The following is a 20,563-nucleotide window of genomic DNA, read 5'->3' on the forward strand; positions in this document are numbered from 1 at the left end:
TGAAAGTGGTGATTCGCCCACCCTTGGAAAATGAAAAGAATGTCACGAGTAAGGCGCAACTCGGTAAAATAAGAGAAGCACAAGTCTACAGATTTATTGTCATCTTTGTTTATTGATATTACTAGCATAAGAAGGTACATTTCAAGGCAATGTGCCTCTTCCTCAGTATTGTTGGGGACACACTATGTAGTATATAATAAGTATGGCAAGATATACAAATCATGTTAACAGTCGGATATTTCAAGGGTTGATGCAACAGTAAAGGGGTCACACTTGCATATGGAAAGTTGTCACTGCAGTCAAAGTAAACAAAGGCTGGTGGGGAGGATGAGAGCAGTGGCGCTGGACTGGTGGGGGGATCAATTATGTGTCCTTTGTCATTTTTTTTTCTATAATTCAGAAAACCCACTTAAGCTTGACTCTCATGCAAAACATACAGTGTACACTTTGGATTTTGTTGAGCCTAACCCTATCATATCCTTTTATCTCAATGACCTATTGAAAAAGTATTGTGAGCTGCTATTTTAAATTGACGCCACTGACATTAAGACACCAAAATGTAAGGGATTATCATCAATAATTCATTCATACAAAGGAAACTAACAAATAACTTTTGAAATTGCTTTATTTAAAGGGGTTGTCTCGCGAAAGCAAGTGGGTCTATACACTTCTGTATGGCCATATTAATGCACTTTGTAATATACATCATGCATTAAATATGAGCCATACAGAAGTTATTCACTTACCTGCTCCGTTGCTAGCGTCCCCGTTGCCATGGTTCCGTCTAACTTCGGTGTCTTCTTGCTTTCTTAGACGCGCTTGCGCAGATGCATCTTCTCCCTTCGGCTGGTCTTGGAAGCATCGGCGTTTTGGCTCCGCCCCCTTGTACGCATCATCGCGTAGCTCCGCCCCCATCACGTGCCGATTCCAGCCAATCGGGAGGCTGGAACCGGCACACGTCATGGGGCGGAGCTACGCGATGATGCGTACAAGGGGGCGGAGCCAAAGCGCCGATGCTTCCAAGACCAGCCGAAGGGAGAAGATGCATCTGCGCAAGCGCGTCTAAAAAAGCAAGAAGACACCGAAGTTAGACGGAACCATGGCAACGGAGACGCCAGCAACGGAGCAGGTAAGTGAATAACTTCTGTATGGCTCATATTTAATGCACGATGTACATTACAAAGTGCATTAATATGGCCATACAGAAGTGTATAGACCCACTTGCTGCCGCGAGACAACCCCTTTAAAGGAGCTGCCCAGTTGTAAACTATTGATGTTCTACTCCTAGGATAGGCCATCAGTAGTAGATTAGAGGGGATCCACTGATCAGGACACTCGCTGATCAGCTGTTCACCAGGCCAGTGACTTCATGCACTGAGCTGATTTCTACAGAAAGCAGATGACTCCATTATCACTGCAGTGGCCAGACTTGGTATTGCAGGCCATTCACATTAATGGGAACTTTGCCTCTGCTTCACAGGATGGCTTGTTGTAAATACAATAGCAATTTTATAAACCTGCATATGTGTGTGTATATTTTTAGGTATATTCACTCACGGCAGGTTTCTTACAGATATTCGTGTGGCTGAAAATCCCTTTCATACATCTGAATAGGATTGTATCTTCATAATATGCATGTTTTTTTTACAAACCCTATTCAAAAATCTGCTATTTGTGAACTTCCCCCTACATAAACTTCATGACACTCCTTCATTTTCAGATCATTTTAGAGCATGTTCACACAGTTTTATTTGGCATATCCACCTGGGATTTTTCCAATGTGTATCTACCACAATAATGTGTGGCAGAAATCCAAGGCTGAGCTTCAGAATTCTGCTACGGATTCACATGTGGATTTAGTCCCACTCAATGGGGCCAATCTGTGTGCAGTTTCCACGTGGAAAAGGGATCAAGAATTGACAGGTCAACTCTTTTCTTCCATGAACAGGATTTCAAATTCCAGACCCTATGAACTAGGGTGTGCACTGCCATTTAAAATCACATGGGATGTAAATGTGATGCAGATTCTAACACACATTTTTACGCAGAATCCACGTCAATAAAATTGAGCCTTACGGTCAAACATGGTTAATTGAAAAAGGATAATATACAGAATTTCTTGCAAAGTATATGGAAAAGCATATCCATCAGCAATAAGCATTTTAGAAACCAAGACACCATGGTCCATCTAGTCTGCCCTTATATTGTTTCATATAAGTCTCTGAAGAAGGCTGGTCAGAAATGCGCATCAGGGGTCTATTCCCCAACTATGGTGGAATCCTGAGGAGCTTTGTACTTGTATAGGTATTTACAACTTTTTGCATCATCTGTGACTTTCAGTTTACTTTTTCCTTTTGGACAGGGGTTACTAGAAATGCATTGATGGCTATTACCCTGGACATAGCTGATGATATACATTTATATGGATTTGTATTATGCTCTGAGGGACTCCTGTGATTATGTGGGCTTTTTTTGATTTAATGTGCTTTTATACTTGTGTGTCTTTCTGCGTCTTTTCTTTTTGGATATATGACTTTTCTATTTGTAATAAATAGTTATATTTTTATAAGTCCTGAACTCCAGTTTACTTTTCTTCTGTTTGATATATATTATAGGAGGGACGTTTTGTTATATGTATGGGTTATATGAGATAGATATTATCTATCCCTGATGTATGATTTATGATGCCCTGCAGCTTTGTTGAAATATTTTAAATGTGGATTATGTTGTGGATTTGCAACGGATTTTACTCTGCAAGAGTGAAATCCGCAGTGAAAATCCACAACATAAATAGACATGCTGCAAATTTAAAATCAACCCTGTGTGCCAATTTCCATGTAGATTTTTCCCATAAAGTCAGGCTAATTTCCCACGGGCGAGCGTGATATTGGGTCGTGAAACTCAGATATCGCTCTCACCAACATGCGATGTCTGCACGGAAGCAAGGCGGTTTTGTGTTAAAAACGCCTTGCATGACTTCAGGGAATTAGCGATACACCACCACATCTAGTGGGAAACCTCGCATCGCGCTCACACGCCGTGCAATGACTTGCAGGCCCGATAGAAAACGCCCAAAGATAGATCATGTTGCAATTTTTTTTTTGTTTTGTTTTATTTTATTTTTTTCCTTTATGCAAGAAAGAAAAAAAATTGCTTATGTGTATGACCCCATTCAAAAAAATGGGGTCCATATGCGTACGAGATTTGTGCATCTTGCAACGCACAAATCTCACACGATTTTCTCGGCCACGTGAAAGCAGCCTCGGATGAGTTTAGTTACAATTTCATCCACTTTGCTACTGCTGTAATATTTTGATGATTTTCCAACAGCAAATACAGCAGAAAATCCGCTGTGTATCTGCATACTCTAAAAGAAAACAGTGACTATCCCCTGAATACGGCCTTTTCTAGTGCATCTTTCTCCGTCATGTACTCCAGCACTGAAGGATAGTTTGTGCAGTCATATCGGCCACAGGAGCGAACGTATTTGAGAAAATCTGGGGCACCTGGAACAATGACGTTGTCAGCGAGAATTACTGAGCCTTTTCTAAGCAGGTTGCACTTCTGCAGAAAGAGAAAAACAGGTAGTGAAATCACTACTATTAAAGCATCCAGTGTGATAATAAATCAGCAGCTAACCTGTTCACCCATGTGGTCCTGAATATCAAGATTAGACTTCTTTCCCAGGAGCGTATATCGGCTGCCCTTTTCATGCAGCAGCCAATGTATGCCAGCCCGAAAGATAGTTCCAGGACTATCTTTTGGGTGTAACATAAAAACGCCCGGCATTATTTTCGTCAGCCGGGCACTTTTACATCACGGGAATACGGCCATGTGATCTGATGAATTGGACTCCAATGCATCACATCATAGCATATATCGTCCGACCGTGAAAACAGCGGGCCGATATACGCTCATGGGAAGGAAGCCTTCGTCATATAGAATTGGATTTCAAAATATCCAGCCTGTTAGCAATTGGCATTAAAATCTTGTTAACAACTATAAAGTAATCTAGTAGACTTGCGTGCCTGAACGTACCAATGTAGTAACAATTATACAATGGTTAACATATTTCATGACTATACTAAATGTTGTTGCTCTCAGAGAAACCATTAATCTTGTAGATATCATACCTTTTAATGACTAACAAAAAGAAATGGTGTTAACAGCGCAAGCTTTTGAGACTACTTAGGTCTCTTCATCTGCATGGTATAACAAAACCTCTGAAGATAGATAACACATGCATACAAAAGAGCATGATTAATTGGGATTTCAGAAACAGAATGAGGCTACCATCACGTGCTCGCTACCATCACACAGGCGAACACGATATTGGGCCGAGAAACACTTTTTACCCGTGTATGCAAGGTGATTTTTAGGCAAGCACGCCTCGCAGCGCTTCTGTGAAATGCTGATCCTCCTGTGATAGAGAATCAGAAGAGTTTTCCCCTGAGTTCAATAGGAAACCTCTCATCACACTTGCATGTACAGCGCATGTCATATGAGAGCAATGCAATGTATTTTAGGTCCAATTGAAATCAATGGGAGAGGCATTCCAAGGCACGCGAAAAAATAGAGTAGGCCACAATTTTTACCTTTGAAGCATTGCCCGTGTGAAACTAGCAAAATGGACTTGGAGAATCAAATAAGGGCTCCTGCCCACGGACGTATATTTGCTGCAAAATCCACGGCGGGCATCTGCACCGCGCATCCACAGCAATTACCGTCCATAGCATGCGGACCATCTGCAGGACAGATGAAAACTCAAAGGAACAGGTACGCGCAGACACCGCGGTTGGCAGGGCCATATTCCACATGTGGAATCCGGCCCTGCCATGTGCAGCCGGCCTAAGAGTATGAAGTTTAATGATCTGTAAAATCATGTAGGTTCAGAGACCTTGTGCCCCGCTATCCCAGGACCAGATTTTTTTGATATTTTAATCTGTCATAAATCCTTTGGAAAGATTCAGTCCTGTGTTAAAAGTATCAAACCCTCCTATAAATTTGTATTCCCACACCCTCCTGTTGCTTTTGGATTTGAAGTTGTCTTCTAATTTAACAATCCTCATATTTTCTATTTTGTGTTCTTGTCTAAAATATAAGTTCAGTGTATTCTTTTTGTGGCATTTTTCCTCAATTTTGCTGTATTTTTTGGGGTCCATTTTTTTTCAGAATGCAGCAAGCTTTAGCTATGTCTTTTTTTCAGGCATTTTCCTATAGACTTCCTATTAGAGATGAGTGAGCGTACTCGGTAAGAACAGATACTCGAGCGAGTATCGTCCTTACCGAGTACCTGCCTGCTCGCAAAGATTCGGGTGCTGGCGGGGGTGAGCGCTGTGCTGGGGAAGTGAGCAGGAGGGAGCGGGGGGAAGAGAGAGAGAGATCCCTCTCCCGTTCTCCCCCGCTTTCCCCCGCCCCCCCCCCCCCACAGGCACCCGAATCTTTGCGGCCGAGCAGGCAAGAACTCGGTAAGGACGATACTTGCTTGAGTATCTGTCCTTACCAAGTATGCTCGCTCCTCTCTATTCCCTATAGCAGAAAAAAACCTGCATATCACAAATGTGTGACTAAACCCCCCCCCCCAAAAAAGCTTGTAAAAAAAAAACAATACACAAAAACATGAAATCTTGTTTTTTTTACAAATGACAAAGCAAGTATGTGAAGGAAGCCTGAAGGAGGTTTTTATTAAATTAACTATTCTATTCAATTACTTTTTAAAAATTATTTCTAGCGCAATAATTTTGAATTCTACACACTTTAAAAAATATATTATTATAATATTATACCAGATATACATAAGGAAATCTATATAATACAATGTTCCATGAGGATTGCCATGTTTGTCATGTGTTTATCTAACAGTACTTTTTCTGATCTTGTTCTAAAGCTCTTTTCCCATCTGTGTTTCCTGAAGGCTGCTGATGGACCTGTTGGGACACGTGACCCTCTATCAGCAGCCATGTTGATGAGTGAGGTGCCATGCTCACAGTGAATAGGATTGAATGAACAAGGGAGCGGTGCTTTACAGAACAAGACTACGTGCTGAACTGCTAATAACATTTTAGTAAGTGGCACATAGTACAGGTAAATTCTGTGACCTCACAAGTGGGTGTCTGACGGATAATCTGCAGTAACTTTACAACCGTATTTCTGTGAGCTGTTGTGACGTCACAGGAGGGTTCAGCCAAGTGATCTGATGTGGCGTCATAAGTGTTTTACTATTGAATAACTGCTGTGACATAACAACACTTTGTTAGGTGAGCTACTACCACATCAGAAGTGTCTTTCTCTCTGCTTTGGTGGCATTAGAAGGGGGTTTCAATAAAATAAATGGATGTCAGCTTCTATGACATCAAAATATCTTAAACGGTAACTAACCTTTCCAACAACGTTAGCCAGTGTAATAACTAGCAAACTTGTTTTTTACTGTCATTTACCTAAAATGTTGTTTTTGTGCCTAAATATGGCTTGAAAGCGCTGGCCACTAATGGTCTCCCTTCCTCCTAGCTTACTGTCCGCCCTCGAATAATTGACAGGAGGCGCAACAACATTATAGTTAATTTCTACATACATTATGTTACAATTATATAGTACATTTAGGGTAAAATATATTAAGACCAGCATTCGAAATGCTGGTCTTCATGTATTAAGCGTATCGTGCACCAGTGGAAATATGAAGAGGTACATGGCTCTTGATATATTAGGTGCATCTCGGCAGCTCCGTGCGCCTACACAGAAATGTACGCCAGATCCAATCTGGTGTTCATATCTGGTATAATTTATGACCGTTTCTGGTGTACATTATACATAAATGTGTCACCCCAGGGCGGCCGTACATCCTCCCAACAAGCCATACATACATTTTTTTTTTAAATGGCAGACAGAAAGTCCAAATTTTTGTGCAAATCCCACTGGCGTAAAAACATCTACGAATGTCCCCCATAGAGTCTAGTTATATAACATTCAGAACACCACTCAGTCTATATCTTACTCCTGCTGTTACTAGAAGTAATCAAATTGTTGGCTGTTGATATGGGAAAAATAAATGGACTGACCACTTTTTGGGCATTAACAATAATCTTCAACCACGTCTTCTCTGAACTACAGTAGTAAACGCACAACCAATACGGCACACAGCTTACCTCCAAAAGCTTCGTATCATCTGTGTATTTGTCCTTCCAGTGGTCCACAAACACGAAGTCCAGTGTGTCCAGTTCATATTTCTTCTTCAGCTGGGGGATAATATCTTGCGTATTTCCCTCTATTATTTGTACCTTGGAAAGACAAGAATAGAGGACTTTTTTAAACCGGTAAATGCCCACTGATGACGCCCTTCTTCAACTGGCAGAACACAGCAGACCAACTGTATAATATACATCAACATGAGGTCTTTCTAGCTTACTCAGTAAGCCACCTATTAATACAGCTGTATATTTTCTTAGCCAGTTTGGACACTGCTTTATCAGATACTGGCTCGCATCTAAAAAGACTGTTGTATTTTATGCTGAAGTGGAGAGAACAAAGAATTTTATTACAAGGGGCATGACTCCTTGCTAAATTTATCACATTTCCACATCTCAGACAGTCAAACATTTTTTCCATGAAGGCCTTTAGGAGCAGGAATAAATCTATGCCTCAAATTTGTAACATCTTTTAACTACAGTTAATACTTGGAGCCCAAAACTACATCTGCTTGGAGACTGTGCCCATTTTTACATTTGTTTTTAAAAATTTGATGGAGCAGAAAAGTTGCATAAAGTTGTGCAAACTTGGCGCACATTCTGAAGAGACTTAGGCTGGCTTCACAAGAGCAAATTTCGTGCATTGCAAGATGCACAAATCTCGCACAAATATGAACCCTATTTTTTTGAATGGGGTTCATACAGATAAGCGATGTTTTCACATACCGCAATGTGGAAAACCAATCACGTCGTGCCCTTGCATCGAATCACCCATTGTTTTCCATTGGGGCAGGCAGTAGCATTGAACCACGAGCTAGAATGTGAAGCGATGCAAGGTTTCGCTACCTTACCCCAAATTATGTGAGGTGGTTTTGATCTAAAAATGGCTTGCATCTACGGGAAATCGCATGTTGGCGAGCGCGATATCTGGCTGTGATTCACGGCTCGATATCGATCTTGCCCGTGTGAAGTTAGCCTTAAAGGCTCGCGTCAATTGTGTGGGAAAAAAAATGCAGTAACTAGTTTGAAATGAGCAACATCAATGTCTGGTGCCAGTTCGGCCTCCATCGGGCTGGTATACGCCGATATATAATTTTGTTTTTTATTAATATGCTGCTATTTCCTACAGAGTGAGCCACCACAAAAGAATCCATAATGGGCAGTACATGTTTTTTAAGATTAGGGCCTATGGGTAACATATGCCTTGTGCCATACACATCGGAGAATACTCTTGTCATATACGTCTGACAGATGTGATGTGGGCAGAGCCTAACTGATCTAGGGGGCTTATTCTGATATCTGTAAGGAATTTGTTTCCTAACTTTAGGACGATTGGCAACTAACTCATATGGAATTTATTTTCACTTTCCTCCACATCAGAAGTGCATGCTAACAGATTTAATGTAAATGGACAGTACTTCTAACTATGGAGTCCAGAAGACTGGAGGCTGGGATGTCAAACAAGTTCTTGTTGGTGTGATGGTCCGGAGTTCACATACTTTCGGTCATAATAGTGTAGATTTGATAATTCTGTTCTGTTGTTTTTCAAGCTTACTAACTAACTACTGTATATAACTTTTAGGGATGTATTAAGCAGACGAAAGCTTTCTCAATAGTTTCTAACCTATAAAGATACATTCCCAAGTTGCATCACAAAAATACATCCATATGTTTGCTAGGTTTTTGTGACCTTGCAATGACGTTTTGTTAAAGAAAAGATATATTACGGTATCATATGTAAAAACGAAAATCGGGTTTTTTAGGCTCTGTGCATACATGTTTATCTCTTCCATTGGCAATTACACATTTTTATCAGTCCCCAAAGTATATCTCTAAGTGCTTAGTCACACGAGCAGAGATCCGCGCGTTTTTTTTTAGTGCGGAAAAAAACGCACCGCAGGTGCAGACGAAAAACCGCACCTACCAAAGAACGAACATATGGGTGGCAATGGACGTGGTCATGCGGATTTTTTCCACACGGAAAAAAGCGGATCTCCACTCGTGTAACCGAGCCCTAATTGAGAGCTAACACATACGCCCCAGTATAGGCATAGAATGACATGCATTGCCCATTATCTGCCATTTAAAAAAACATACACTGCATAGTATACTTTTTTTGTATCCCTTTGCATAGCAAAGTGCAGCAGACTGCATTGTTTTTGCATGCTCCAGATGCATGGGGGCCATATGGCTGCATTTAATGTATGCAGTGGGAGCTTTCCTGGTACATACAGTAGGTGTTCACGTAATGAGATGTGAACAGAGCCTTACATGTAGCATCCATTGCTAGGCTTCTCACCATAGAAGTCAATGATAAAAATAATGACCAAAATGCCACAAAAGGTAGTAATGGGTGTTGTGGCTTAACAAGGACACAGCAGACCCTCAAATCAGCTCTGTGTGAATAGGCTTTCATAAAAGTACCATATACAAATAGAAAATGGTACAATGCCTATTGGGTGCCACCTGTTAGAAGTCAGCATTCCTAAAAGTTAGTGTGTGACCTGTTAACAGACAACCTACGAAGTAAGAACACGAATAACTAAACATAAGAGCACGATTCGTAATAACAATATAGCGTTACCTGTTCCTAAGCATTTAGCAGAAATGAAACACAAAATAAGTCAACTACGGTTCTGCGTTATAGACCATGCCCCCCCCAACATTTGCGGGGGTGACCGGGAATTACAACTAAAAAGAAAGGAACTTAGGGGGATCCATGAGTTGGATACCCTGATTCCTAAGGGGATGAATTTAGATTATCATTATATGCCCTTTATTTGAAATCTACAATTTATACTTGATGTTTTCTTCCCGTATCTTTTCCAACTAATTTCTCTATACCTATATGCGGTTAATTTCGGGTGTTCTCTACTGTCCTGGGATTGTGTTGAGTTTACTTTCTTCCTTGTGTTAATGTTTTTATTATGATGTTGTATCCAATGGATGCTTTTAATTTTGTTTGCAGATTATGCGAGATTCCATGCCGTTGGATGACCATGTTTTTCAACCAGTCCTAAGCCCCCCCCCCCCCCCCCCCGTCACACCCCAATATATATTTTTCTACTTGAAAAAATCTTTTTTCCTGTTATCTTTTTCTATATAATAAAGATGAGTCTGCTAACCATCACACGACACCTACTATTTTTTTTTATTCACAAAACAACTCATATAGTATATTCCTTGGGTCGGTCCATACTGGTACAAGAGTGGTCCATATGTCTATTATCCTATCAGGGTAATTGTGGGTAATTCCCGTTAGAGGTTTACAATCATGGATCCATGTTCATTTTCATATGTACTCCTGAGGGTCTGGAACAATATGCTGATAGCTCTAGAACGCCTTGTTCTGTCTCTTTATTGTCATTCAGTGCAGCACATAAAGACTATTTTATTTTAGATAGATGTATTCAGCTATGCATTGATTTCGGCACGCTACTTCTCAGGAATTGTAGGGATGTCTTTAAGACTTATATCCAGAGACCGATGATTGTCCCTTCACGCCCCCTATAGTGGATGGGCGGACCGCTGTGATGTACGGCCTTGATCACGTGTTGACGTGTCATGTATTGACGCGTGCCACGTGACGCTTTGACGCATGACGCCATGACGTGGCTGTGGGGGTTGACCGGCTGTGCAGAGTCCCAACCTCCTTGAGAGTATAGAGGGCAGGCAGCTGTGACGTTGGATCACGGGCTGCGGCCCGGATCACGTGATGACGCGTCACGTTGTGACGCATGACACGTGACAGTATGGCGTCATGACGTGGACGCAGGGCGGATCCACTGCTCGGCGTCCTCTCTTTTGATACTAGGCAGCTACAAATTGAATGACATATGGTCCCCACCCTAGGTGGAGCTCCACACAGCATGACTCATAGCTGTCAATGGATAATTGACAGGGCTAAGGACCAATCTTCATTCTACATTCCTTCTGAGGGGTTGACATCACAATAACGGGCGGTACTCTGGTACCCTATAAAGTCTAACTGACACTCCCTTTGGTCATTTCCAGCATGGACTCCCTGCATGGTTAAGTGGTACGTATTACATCTATTGATGGTATGATATGTTCTATGTCTATATCTGCTTCTTCACAATTTTGTTTTTTATTTGTCAAATTTATATGTATTTGTCTGTATATGTCTTGATTTATGATGTTGTTATCATTGTTTTTAGGCTTGATAGAGGCCAAAGATTGGCCGAAACGTAGCCTGATACTTGCTTCATGGATTAATAAAATGTTTATCATTTTGATTAACTAGTCGCACCAGTTTATGCTGCCACACCTATATATAGTGGACTGTTAACAGGCCTAGTGACATGATTGGGAACATAAACCAAAGTCTTCTCTAGAAGTTTTTTTGCTGTACTACTTTTATTTTTTTTCAAAGACATTTAATTTAAAAAAAAATTATTTTCTGCTGCCATCTTCTGAGTGCAATAACTTTTTTATCTTTCCGTCCACATAGTTGTGCAAGGTCTCATTTCTTGCAGGATGTCCTGTAGTTTGCGGTAGTACCCTTTTGGAATACATACGACTTTTGATCGCTTTTTATTGCATTTTTTCTTGGAAACAGAATTACCAAAGAAGCACATTTCTGGCACTTAATTTTTTTTTGGATGACGTTCACCATACACGGTAAATAATGCATTACTTTGATAGATCGGACTTTTCCGGATGCAGCGATACTAAACATGTATTTTTGTTTTAGGATTTTGATTTTTATTTAGTCTAAGCAATGACCTGTAAAAACACAGTTCATTAACAACAGCTTACTGGTGGATGATCCGCAGTGTTTCTGCCACGTGGAAACATACCCTATATGTCACATAAACCTACCCTTATAGTGTTCAGTCAGTGCGCAAAATAGTTGTGCAATCACTTTTGATCTTTTTATTACGCATGGTTAATGGCAAGCCTACTGGATTAATTGTATAGGCATATTTCCAAAAAATACAACGGCAATTGGATTACATTATTCCCCATAATTGGAAAACTTTACGTGGCAGAAAAAAACGGATATCATATTGGAATTCAGCACACTAAAGTTACTATACGCTGCCTATCTGCTTATCGGTTACAAAAATTGTGTTGCACATTAAATTTTTCATTTTGAACCCTGACCTGAAAAGAGAGAAAGCTAAAATCTAATTGGCCGCTGTTATGTATGAAGGCCTGTGTGGTGTATGTGCTTGCCAATGGGGATGGCACATTATATTGTCCAAGTATGGCCAGCCATAAAGTGAACAATTAGGATTTATAGAAAAAACTTCAGATGAAATGTCAGGAAATACCTTGTCATTAACACCAGCGAATTCTATAATCTGTTTGGCTATGGCAGCAAATGCTGGATTAAATTCCACAGTAAAAAAACGTGCTCCAGGCTTCAAAAGTCGTGAAATGCGGACAGCTGAGTAACCACAATAGGTGCCCAATTCCAGGAGAACATTTGGATCAGTCTCTTTCACAACATTATCCAGGATCAAGCCTGTAATAGAAAACCTCAGTGTGAGCAGCATAAGCAAAAAAGTAAAGAGAAAGATGGCGCACAGATGGGGTTAAAGGAAAAGTAAGAGTGTAAAGGCAAATGGGGTTTCTTGTTAACTTGTAATATTTTTCACGGGGGGGGGGGCACTCTCTGTAAAAACATATGTGCAGTGTGTCATTGGAAGACACACAGATACTGTAAGGCACATCCAGAGCATAAGGCCAGTCTCACACAGGTTTTTGTAAAAACACTGCGTTTTACAGCATTTTGGAAGTGCGTTTTCGAATGCACTTGACAGCGTTTTTAACGCACCCCATCATTGCAATGGGTGATGTGGTGCATTAAAAAAAAGTGCTGCAACACACTAAAATAGAACAGACAGCGTTCATTTAGCGTGGCGTTAGAAACCCTGCACTAAAACGCTCATCTGAGAAGCCCCATTGAAATCAATGGAGGCTCAGTAGAGCATTTTTAGCGGCCGTTTGAAACGCCTGCTAAAAAGCTGTAAAAACCGCCTGTGTGAGAGCGGCCTGAGAAAGTAGAGACAGCAGGTGACCCAGTCTCCCATGCTGGAGTCATATCAGCTGTAAACTGCACATACTCTATATCATGCATAGTGTAACAGGAATTAAAGGGGAAGCTATGTACCATTACTGTGGAGCTCCCAAACCACTGCCATGGCTGCTGTGATGATTGCTTCTGGCAGTGGCCCTCAGACAACACACGTTGCAGCATTAGGATCTGATATACTGGTGTCGGCTTCAGAACACGAATCTACATCAATACTGGCAGAATCTTAATATAAAGCGGCCCCAGGACTAGTTGGCAATCCATAAGTGGGAGTGGCACTGCTAGGTAGATCCTCTACCCATTGCTGTTAAAACCTTGGGGGTTGAAATGTTGATACAAGGAATATTTTGCATTCACCACCAGACTCCTGACAAGCTTCCACTTCAGGGTTCACCTCTGTAAAGGGTTTCCAGGACTTTGGCCATTTTTTCAACTGATGACCAGTCCTCAAGACAGGTCATCAGTAGAAAATCAGCAGGGGTTCACCACTTGGGATCCCCACCGATCAGCTCGTTCCCAATGCCTCTATCACTACAGACAGCACAGAAAGCAAATCGCGAAACAGCTTGGTCATTGAATTCAACAGGACCTGTCAGTTCAGGAAAATCGAACCTGATTGTTTTAATGGTACCTTGCTATACAGCAGGAGAAGCACATTTATTTATGCTCCAGCTGCACGGGACAATCAATGTTAGCTGTGCCTGCATTACGAACCCAGGCCGCTGCAATGTGAATGGAGGTGTAAGGCCTCCAGCTCTGTCCACACAAACAACAGGCTGATAACATCTCATTGCCATGTGTGTCAAGTGGCAGACCCTCACTAATCAACCATTGATGACCTATCCCCAGGATAATTCAATCCTACATAAACCCTGTAAGTTTTATATATGGTTTAGGCTGTTGGGCATTGTCTACTTATATCTGTTAGGGGTGTTAACCCTTTTTCTTATTCACAAATGAGCAAACCATTACATAGTTATGTAAGACTAAAAACAAAAAATGTAAAGATAAGTTGAATAAAATATTTAAAATGGATATCAAAATATTAAAAGGTTAAAAAAAACTTTTCCCATTTCATTTACCATTTCAATAATACAAACAATTAAAAAATAAGCAGTTGGTATCGCTGCCTGAACTATTAAAATATTACATTCTTAGCCAACGCAATTAAAAGTGGAATACAACGTGAACTATCACTTACTTGTACCAATAAAAACAAGTTCTGTCATAGAGTGCTGAGAGTATGACAACACAAAGTTGTTTTTTTAGGGTCAAAAGTAGTTAACCTGAACAAAAACTACACACATTTAGTATAGTATAGTTCAGTAGTGCTGAAATCCTACTAACCGTTAGAAGAAAGTTAAGTTTAATTTTACAGCACATTGAACACTAAAAGCAAAACCTAAAAGATGGTGTAATTGCATTTTTCCATTACACCCCGCAATACGCGATACATTAAACTGTACTATTAAAAATAGAACTTTTGGCACAAAAAATTAACAATCATGATGATGATAAAAGTTATGGCTCTTAAAAGGTGGGAATGAAAAAAGGTCTGTGCTCTGAAGTGGTTAATCTTATTTTACTATACTGCTCTGGTAGTACTATTCGTGTGCTACTGTTTCAGCCAGAATAACCCAGTACAGAAATACCAGACTAAATTGTTTCAATGACTATAAAAGTTAAACTACAAAGAATTATGTGGGTAATGCAGTAAGAATGACAATTCTCTAGCATAGCATTGTACTACTGTGTGTTACGTTTTTTACATTGGACTGGGAGGATGCTTTAGTAGGTTCTGCTGTGTTAGGTATGCGATAGAACCTTTGTGTTGGGACAATATATGTACAGCTATGACTTCATTGTAGTCTAGTATTTTTTACAAACCATGAATGCACTTTGGTCATCATATAATCTTACCCTTTTGGTCTCCTACATTCATGGCCCATTCCTTTTGGGAACAGTATGTGTCAATACTGTCAATAACACTCTGTGGGTCCCCACGTACGGCATTATCCAGCACGTACTGTAAAACTCGCTGTTCCTTGGTTTGGTTCATGAAGAAACTTTTGATAGCTTCTACTGTTTCGTGAAAGACAATTCTAGCAATAGTTCGTCGTGGACCGTCGACAACGATGTACAAAGCAAGAAGAAGTAGGATACTTGCTGCCGATATCAACAGGATGCTCAGATCTATCATCTGTATAGAAAAGACAGTGAATTAGTAAGCAAGGGACAATGTCATCAAAACAATCCCATTCTATATGCCCTATGATACATTAGTATTACATGGGCAGCAATTCATCAGAAACAAGTAATGAGATTTGAATTTGTGAAATGTTTCTCTTGATGTCTGTGCTACACCTGCTTTTTATGATCAGTCATTGGTTATTTTCTATTTGCAAAGAGTAAAAAAAAAGCAAAGCACATACAGTTTTGTGGATGTCAGTCTCCTATATGTGCAAATAAAGGAGATAGAATAATATCTCCACAGTGCCACCTATTGGAAGGCAGCATTCCTTCAAGCCAAAGTTAGAATCTTTTAAATAGACCTTGTAACAATGACTGGGAATTAAAAGAAAAGCCAGACTCCATGTACAGACAGCTGTTTCAGGGTATTTTCTCTTCATTGGTGTACAGTAGGAGTCTGGCTTTGCTAGTGAGAGCCCTGGGATGGGGGTCAGAAACACTCTACTTTCTCCTTAGGGAGAGCATCTAGACGGTGAGTGAGGAGACTCAAAAGACCATTCATGCTCCTCTGGGTAATATGTAAATAATGAAGATGGAATAAATCATGCTCCTCTGATTTTAATTCCCAGTCATTGTTACAAGGCTTGTATAAAGAGTCTAACTGTGGCTTGAAGGAATGCTGCCTTCCAATAGGTGGCACTGTGGAGGTATTATTCCATCTCCCTTATTTGCATATTACCCAGAGGAGCATGAAGGGCCTTTTGAGTCTCCTCACTCACCTCTAGGTGCTCTCTCCTATGTGAATTGCCTTCCTGTGAACTACAGGGTTACATTAGCATCTAAAGGAACGTTTACAAAGAAAAACTATCGCTCAAATGTCATTGAAGTGCATGAATGACAGTCGTTTGCTTTTAAACAGAGTGATGACTGTTCATTAGTTGTTTGCCAACAGATCGTTCATAGAGGGGATCTCCATACAAATTACTTTACAAGTCGTTCAAATACTAGCGACTGTGACTTTACACCAAACCACTTTTGAACAACCCCCACACACACACACACACACACACCAGCTCTAACACCTCCCAACCCCACCAACCTTTGACCTCCTTGCTGTTCTGTATGTTTCTCTAGCGTTACTGAAGATATAGTTTCTGCCTTGTCTGGGAGACTAGGAATGAAGCAATGTATTGGGAGGGCATATAACGATTACCTACAGTTATAAAACTCTCCAGACTCACACTGCTTATCTGCACTATCTGTGTGCAGAACCACCAGTGTATTCTAGGACATGCGGCTTTACACTGCCCTTAGGATAGGACACCCCATGTAAAGATCCAAAATGCGAGATCTACAATCTCTTATAATATTTCCCTAAATTGTCGTGAATATTTTCTCTAGACCTTTAAAACGAAAGGCAGCAATATCATCTCTGTGATGTTCAAGGAAATACTTTGAAACTGCTGAGAGATTAGAACTATTAAGGTTCACACTCTCAGCTAAATGTTTGGCGATCCGCAGCTTTAAAAGGGCAGACATACAGCTAATATATTGAACCCTGCATTGGGTACAAGAAACGAGATATTTTGCATAACATGAATTGTAATTGATATACGTCTTAACCCCTTAGTGACGGCCCTATCGTAAAACTACGTCCTGCTGTTGCAGGACGTGTATGGAGGGAGGTAGCGGCGCTATCTCCCTCCATACAGCGCCGGCATCAGCTGTTTATTACAGCTGACACCCGCGGGCAATAGATGCGCTCGGCCGTTCGGCCGATCGCGGCTATTAACCCTTTAAATGCCCCGAACGCTGTTCGGGGGTCCCGCACGCCCCCCCCCCGCGGTGAGATCGGGGGATCCGTGCAGGTGTCATGGCAGCCGGGGGCCTAATGAATGGCCCCAGGGCTGCCTTAGCAGACTGCCTATCAAGCCATCCACACAGCGTGGCTTGAAAGACTGCCTGTAAAAAAGCAGTATGACGTAATGCTATAGCATTACGTCATACTGCAGGAGCGATCAAAGCATCGCATGTTAAAGTCCCCCAGGGGTACTTCAAAGTAATGTAAAAAAAACTAATCAAAGTTTTTTTAATTGTTAAAAAAAAAAAAAAGTTATAAAAGTTTAAATCACCCCCCTTTTGCCATATCCATTATTAAAAAATCAAAATCATAAAATAAAAATATGTATTTGATATTGCCGCGTCCGTAAAAGTCTGATCTATCAAAGTAGTGCATTATTTTTCCCGCACGGTGAACGTCGTCTGAAAAAAAAATAAAGAACGCCAGAAATACACTTTTTTAGTTACCCTGTCTCCCAGAAAAAACGCAATAAAAAGCGATCAAAAATTCGTATGTATTCCAAATTGATACTATCGGAAACTTCAGGACATCCCTCAAAAAATGAGCCCTTGCTCAACTACGTCGACGAAAAAATAAAAAAGGTATTGTGCGCACAAAATGACCGCAGAAAATAATTTTAAAAAATTAAATATCTTAAAAAAAAAATAAAAGTACTACAAAAAAAAAATACTATACAAGTTTGCTATCGTAGCAATTGTACTGACCCATAGAATAAAAATATCAGGTCGTTTTTGTTGCAATTTGTGTGCTGTAGAAACAGCACCGAAAGATGGTGGAATGTCGTTTTTTTTCCATTTCTCTCCGCTAAGAATTTTTAAAAAGTTTTTCAGTAAATTATATGGTACAATAAATAGTGCCATTGAAAAATACAACTCATCCCGCAAAAAACAAGCCCACATACAGCGACGTTGATGGATAAATTAAGGAGCTACGATTTTTTAAAAGGGAGTAGGAAAAAACAAAAATGGAAAAAAGCAAAAAAAGCTCCGTCACTAAGGGATTAATCCTCTAATTTCTGCCCTTCGTCATTGAAATAAATTCTTTACCTTTTTCCCAGTATTTACAAACTTTACATATCCGACTGTGAAGGTATATGTATATATTGCCATATGTTTTTTATGCTTTATACCTATATGCAAGTTCTATTCAATTCCAAATGAGAAAAAACTTATGTCGCCTTACATCAGATATTCCAAAGGCCTTGCAAGGCAAAAACAAAATGTATCTTGAACAAAATGTATCTTTAAACACAGCAAAGAAGAATCGGACGAAGGACGCGTACTTGGCTGTTTCCCCGGAGGCGCCAGTATTAAGATAACAACTGTTCAACTATGTACATAATTTTCACTGTCTCAGGCTGGAAATCCGGACTTCCCATATATGGTTATGAGCCCATCACCCATACCTGGTGATGGGACAAAAGGGTATAAGATCTCATGTAATCTGTAATAAAGGCGAAGCGCAGTCATGTCCCCGTGTGAGGAACGATACCAGACCTCCGTGTGGTGTTTCTTTCTTTACGGCCGGCAGCGGGGCAAGTGGGGTGGGCCTGATTGGTGCTGTACTTAGAATTTTACTCTGACAAAATGGCGCAACCAACTGTGGGGCGACAAAACCGGAGCTTACAACGCATTCCACCCGGATCCACGCCACGGAGAAGCCGTCCTGCTGCAAACCGAGCCTGATCAACTCACAGAACTCCAGGTAAGACCAGCATATATTTATGTTGTGTTTTACGCTGAGAGTCTTGCAGCGGGACTGACTATCTGTGGTTTGTGACCGGATGGGTTGGGTTAAGAGTTCTACACGGTAACTCGTGTGGGCTCCGGGTTTGCCGTCATGGACCACTGACCGTGATATGCGCACCAATCGGTCACCCAGGGAACTAGTCTGTAGTTTATTTGTACTTTGAAGTCCGTAGTGTTTTAACGATAGTGAAGGTTGTTTGTTGTATCTGCAGAATTTTTTTTTTCTCTTACTTTTCATTTGGTCTCACAGAAGAAGGAACCCTCGGTTATTTTAGTTGTTGATGGTTTAGCTAAGGAGAGGGATGCACTCTGTGAGACAGGTCCCATAGACGAAGGAACCCTCCATTTTAGTTTAGTTTAGTTGTTGATGGTTTAGCTGAGGAGAGGGATGCACTCTTTGGGACTGGTTCCATGGAAGAAGATGCCTTCGGTTGTTTTGCCATATATAAGGGGCTAACAATTCGGGTCAGAAGGATGCACTTTATGGAGCGTGTTATTATTGTTGTTGTTCTAATATGCGTAAGACCTTATTAAAGAAGACAGAGCCCCTCAAGGGCTGCCGCCGTGTGGATGAATTTGTAGAATGTAAGAAAACTCTAATGAAAATGTGTGACATCGACCCGCACGGTAGATTACAAAAATGGTGTCTGGGAGGAGGTCTTTAGGACCGAGAGGTGCCTTGAAAGATCAAGGTTTGCTAGAAAATGCTGGAGGAGGAGGAGGAGAGAGAGACAGTCAGAGAAAGTCACGTATGTACACATTATTTGATTAAGAAAGTATCCATAAGTGAAATGTTGAAAAGTACAGTAAGTGATCAAGAGGGCGTCAGGAGAGTGTCTATTGAAGGTTATATTGGCAGTTAGGTAGGGGAGAGAAGTATGAAGGAACAAGCAAAGTCGAGAAGAAAGTTACAATACATGTGATTTGTTGGCAGAGAGAGGAAAATGTGTATAATACAAGATAGATAATAGATATGGATATATATGTGTGTATATGTATATACTATATGTGCAAATAGTTAACTGAGCTTGCTTTTAGGGGAGAAGGGTTTGTTGACATGTAGCTGCAAGCTTGTGTTTAGTTTTCAAGGTCAAGAGATAACGAAGCGAGAGAAAATGCAATAACAACCCTGGATAATATCTCTGCTTGCTTAAATGGAATGAAGGCTTGAAATGAATTTAATTAATTATACTGTCTTAGTAGGCAGGAAATATAGCAATTTCTAAGGTATATTCTTACTTATACAGGGGTTGAAAATGAATGTTGCAAGGTCCCAGCATATGTGTTAATTATGAGTTCAAATGCAGGGAATAGTTAAGCTAAAACAATTCAGTCTGTGTTTCATATTCGTAGAGAGATAACAGTTTGTTTTACAAAGGTGGGGGCTTTCAGACTTGACTCTCAGCTCAGGGTCAAATACAGAGAAAGAGAGACAAGGGGGGCAAAAAAATACCCACGCATTCTAAAATACTTCAGCGTTTAATACAGCATATAATAGCTTCAGTAAATAAGAAAGATAGAA

General features: G+C 40.6%; 1 protein-coding gene across 5 annotated transcripts in view; it reads right to left on the minus strand.

The window, feature by feature from the left end:
* Positions 1-3,093: 3,093 nt before the first annotated feature.
* LOC136627942 (catechol O-methyltransferase-like) overlaps positions 3,094-20,563 on the minus strand; it is a 63,721-nt gene continuing 46,251 nt past the window's right edge. For 4 of the 5 annotated variants that reach the window (XM_066603480.1, XM_066603478.1, XM_066603477.1 and 1 more), the window contains exons 2-5: positions 15,163-15,442; positions 12,479-12,672; positions 7,143-7,274; positions 3,094-3,564 (exon numbers count right to left, since the gene is read on the minus strand). In XM_066603480.1, coding sequence (XP_066459577.1) covers positions 3,385-3,564; positions 7,143-7,274; positions 12,479-12,672; positions 15,163-15,442 — 786 coding nt within the window. In that variant the 3' untranslated portion in view covers positions 3,094-3,384. Of the gene's footprint in view, positions 3,565-7,142; positions 7,275-12,478; positions 12,673-15,162; positions 15,443-15,531; positions 15,551-20,563 lie in introns of those variants that run through there. The other variant, XM_066603479.1, reaches the window with a different exon arrangement.

Source organism: Eleutherodactylus coqui, chromosome 5, assembly GCF_035609145.1.
Source record: "Eleutherodactylus coqui strain aEleCoq1 chromosome 5, aEleCoq1.hap1, whole genome shotgun sequence".
In the NCBI taxonomy this organism is placed as follows: domain Eukaryota; kingdom Metazoa; phylum Chordata; class Amphibia; order Anura; family Eleutherodactylidae; genus Eleutherodactylus; species Eleutherodactylus coqui.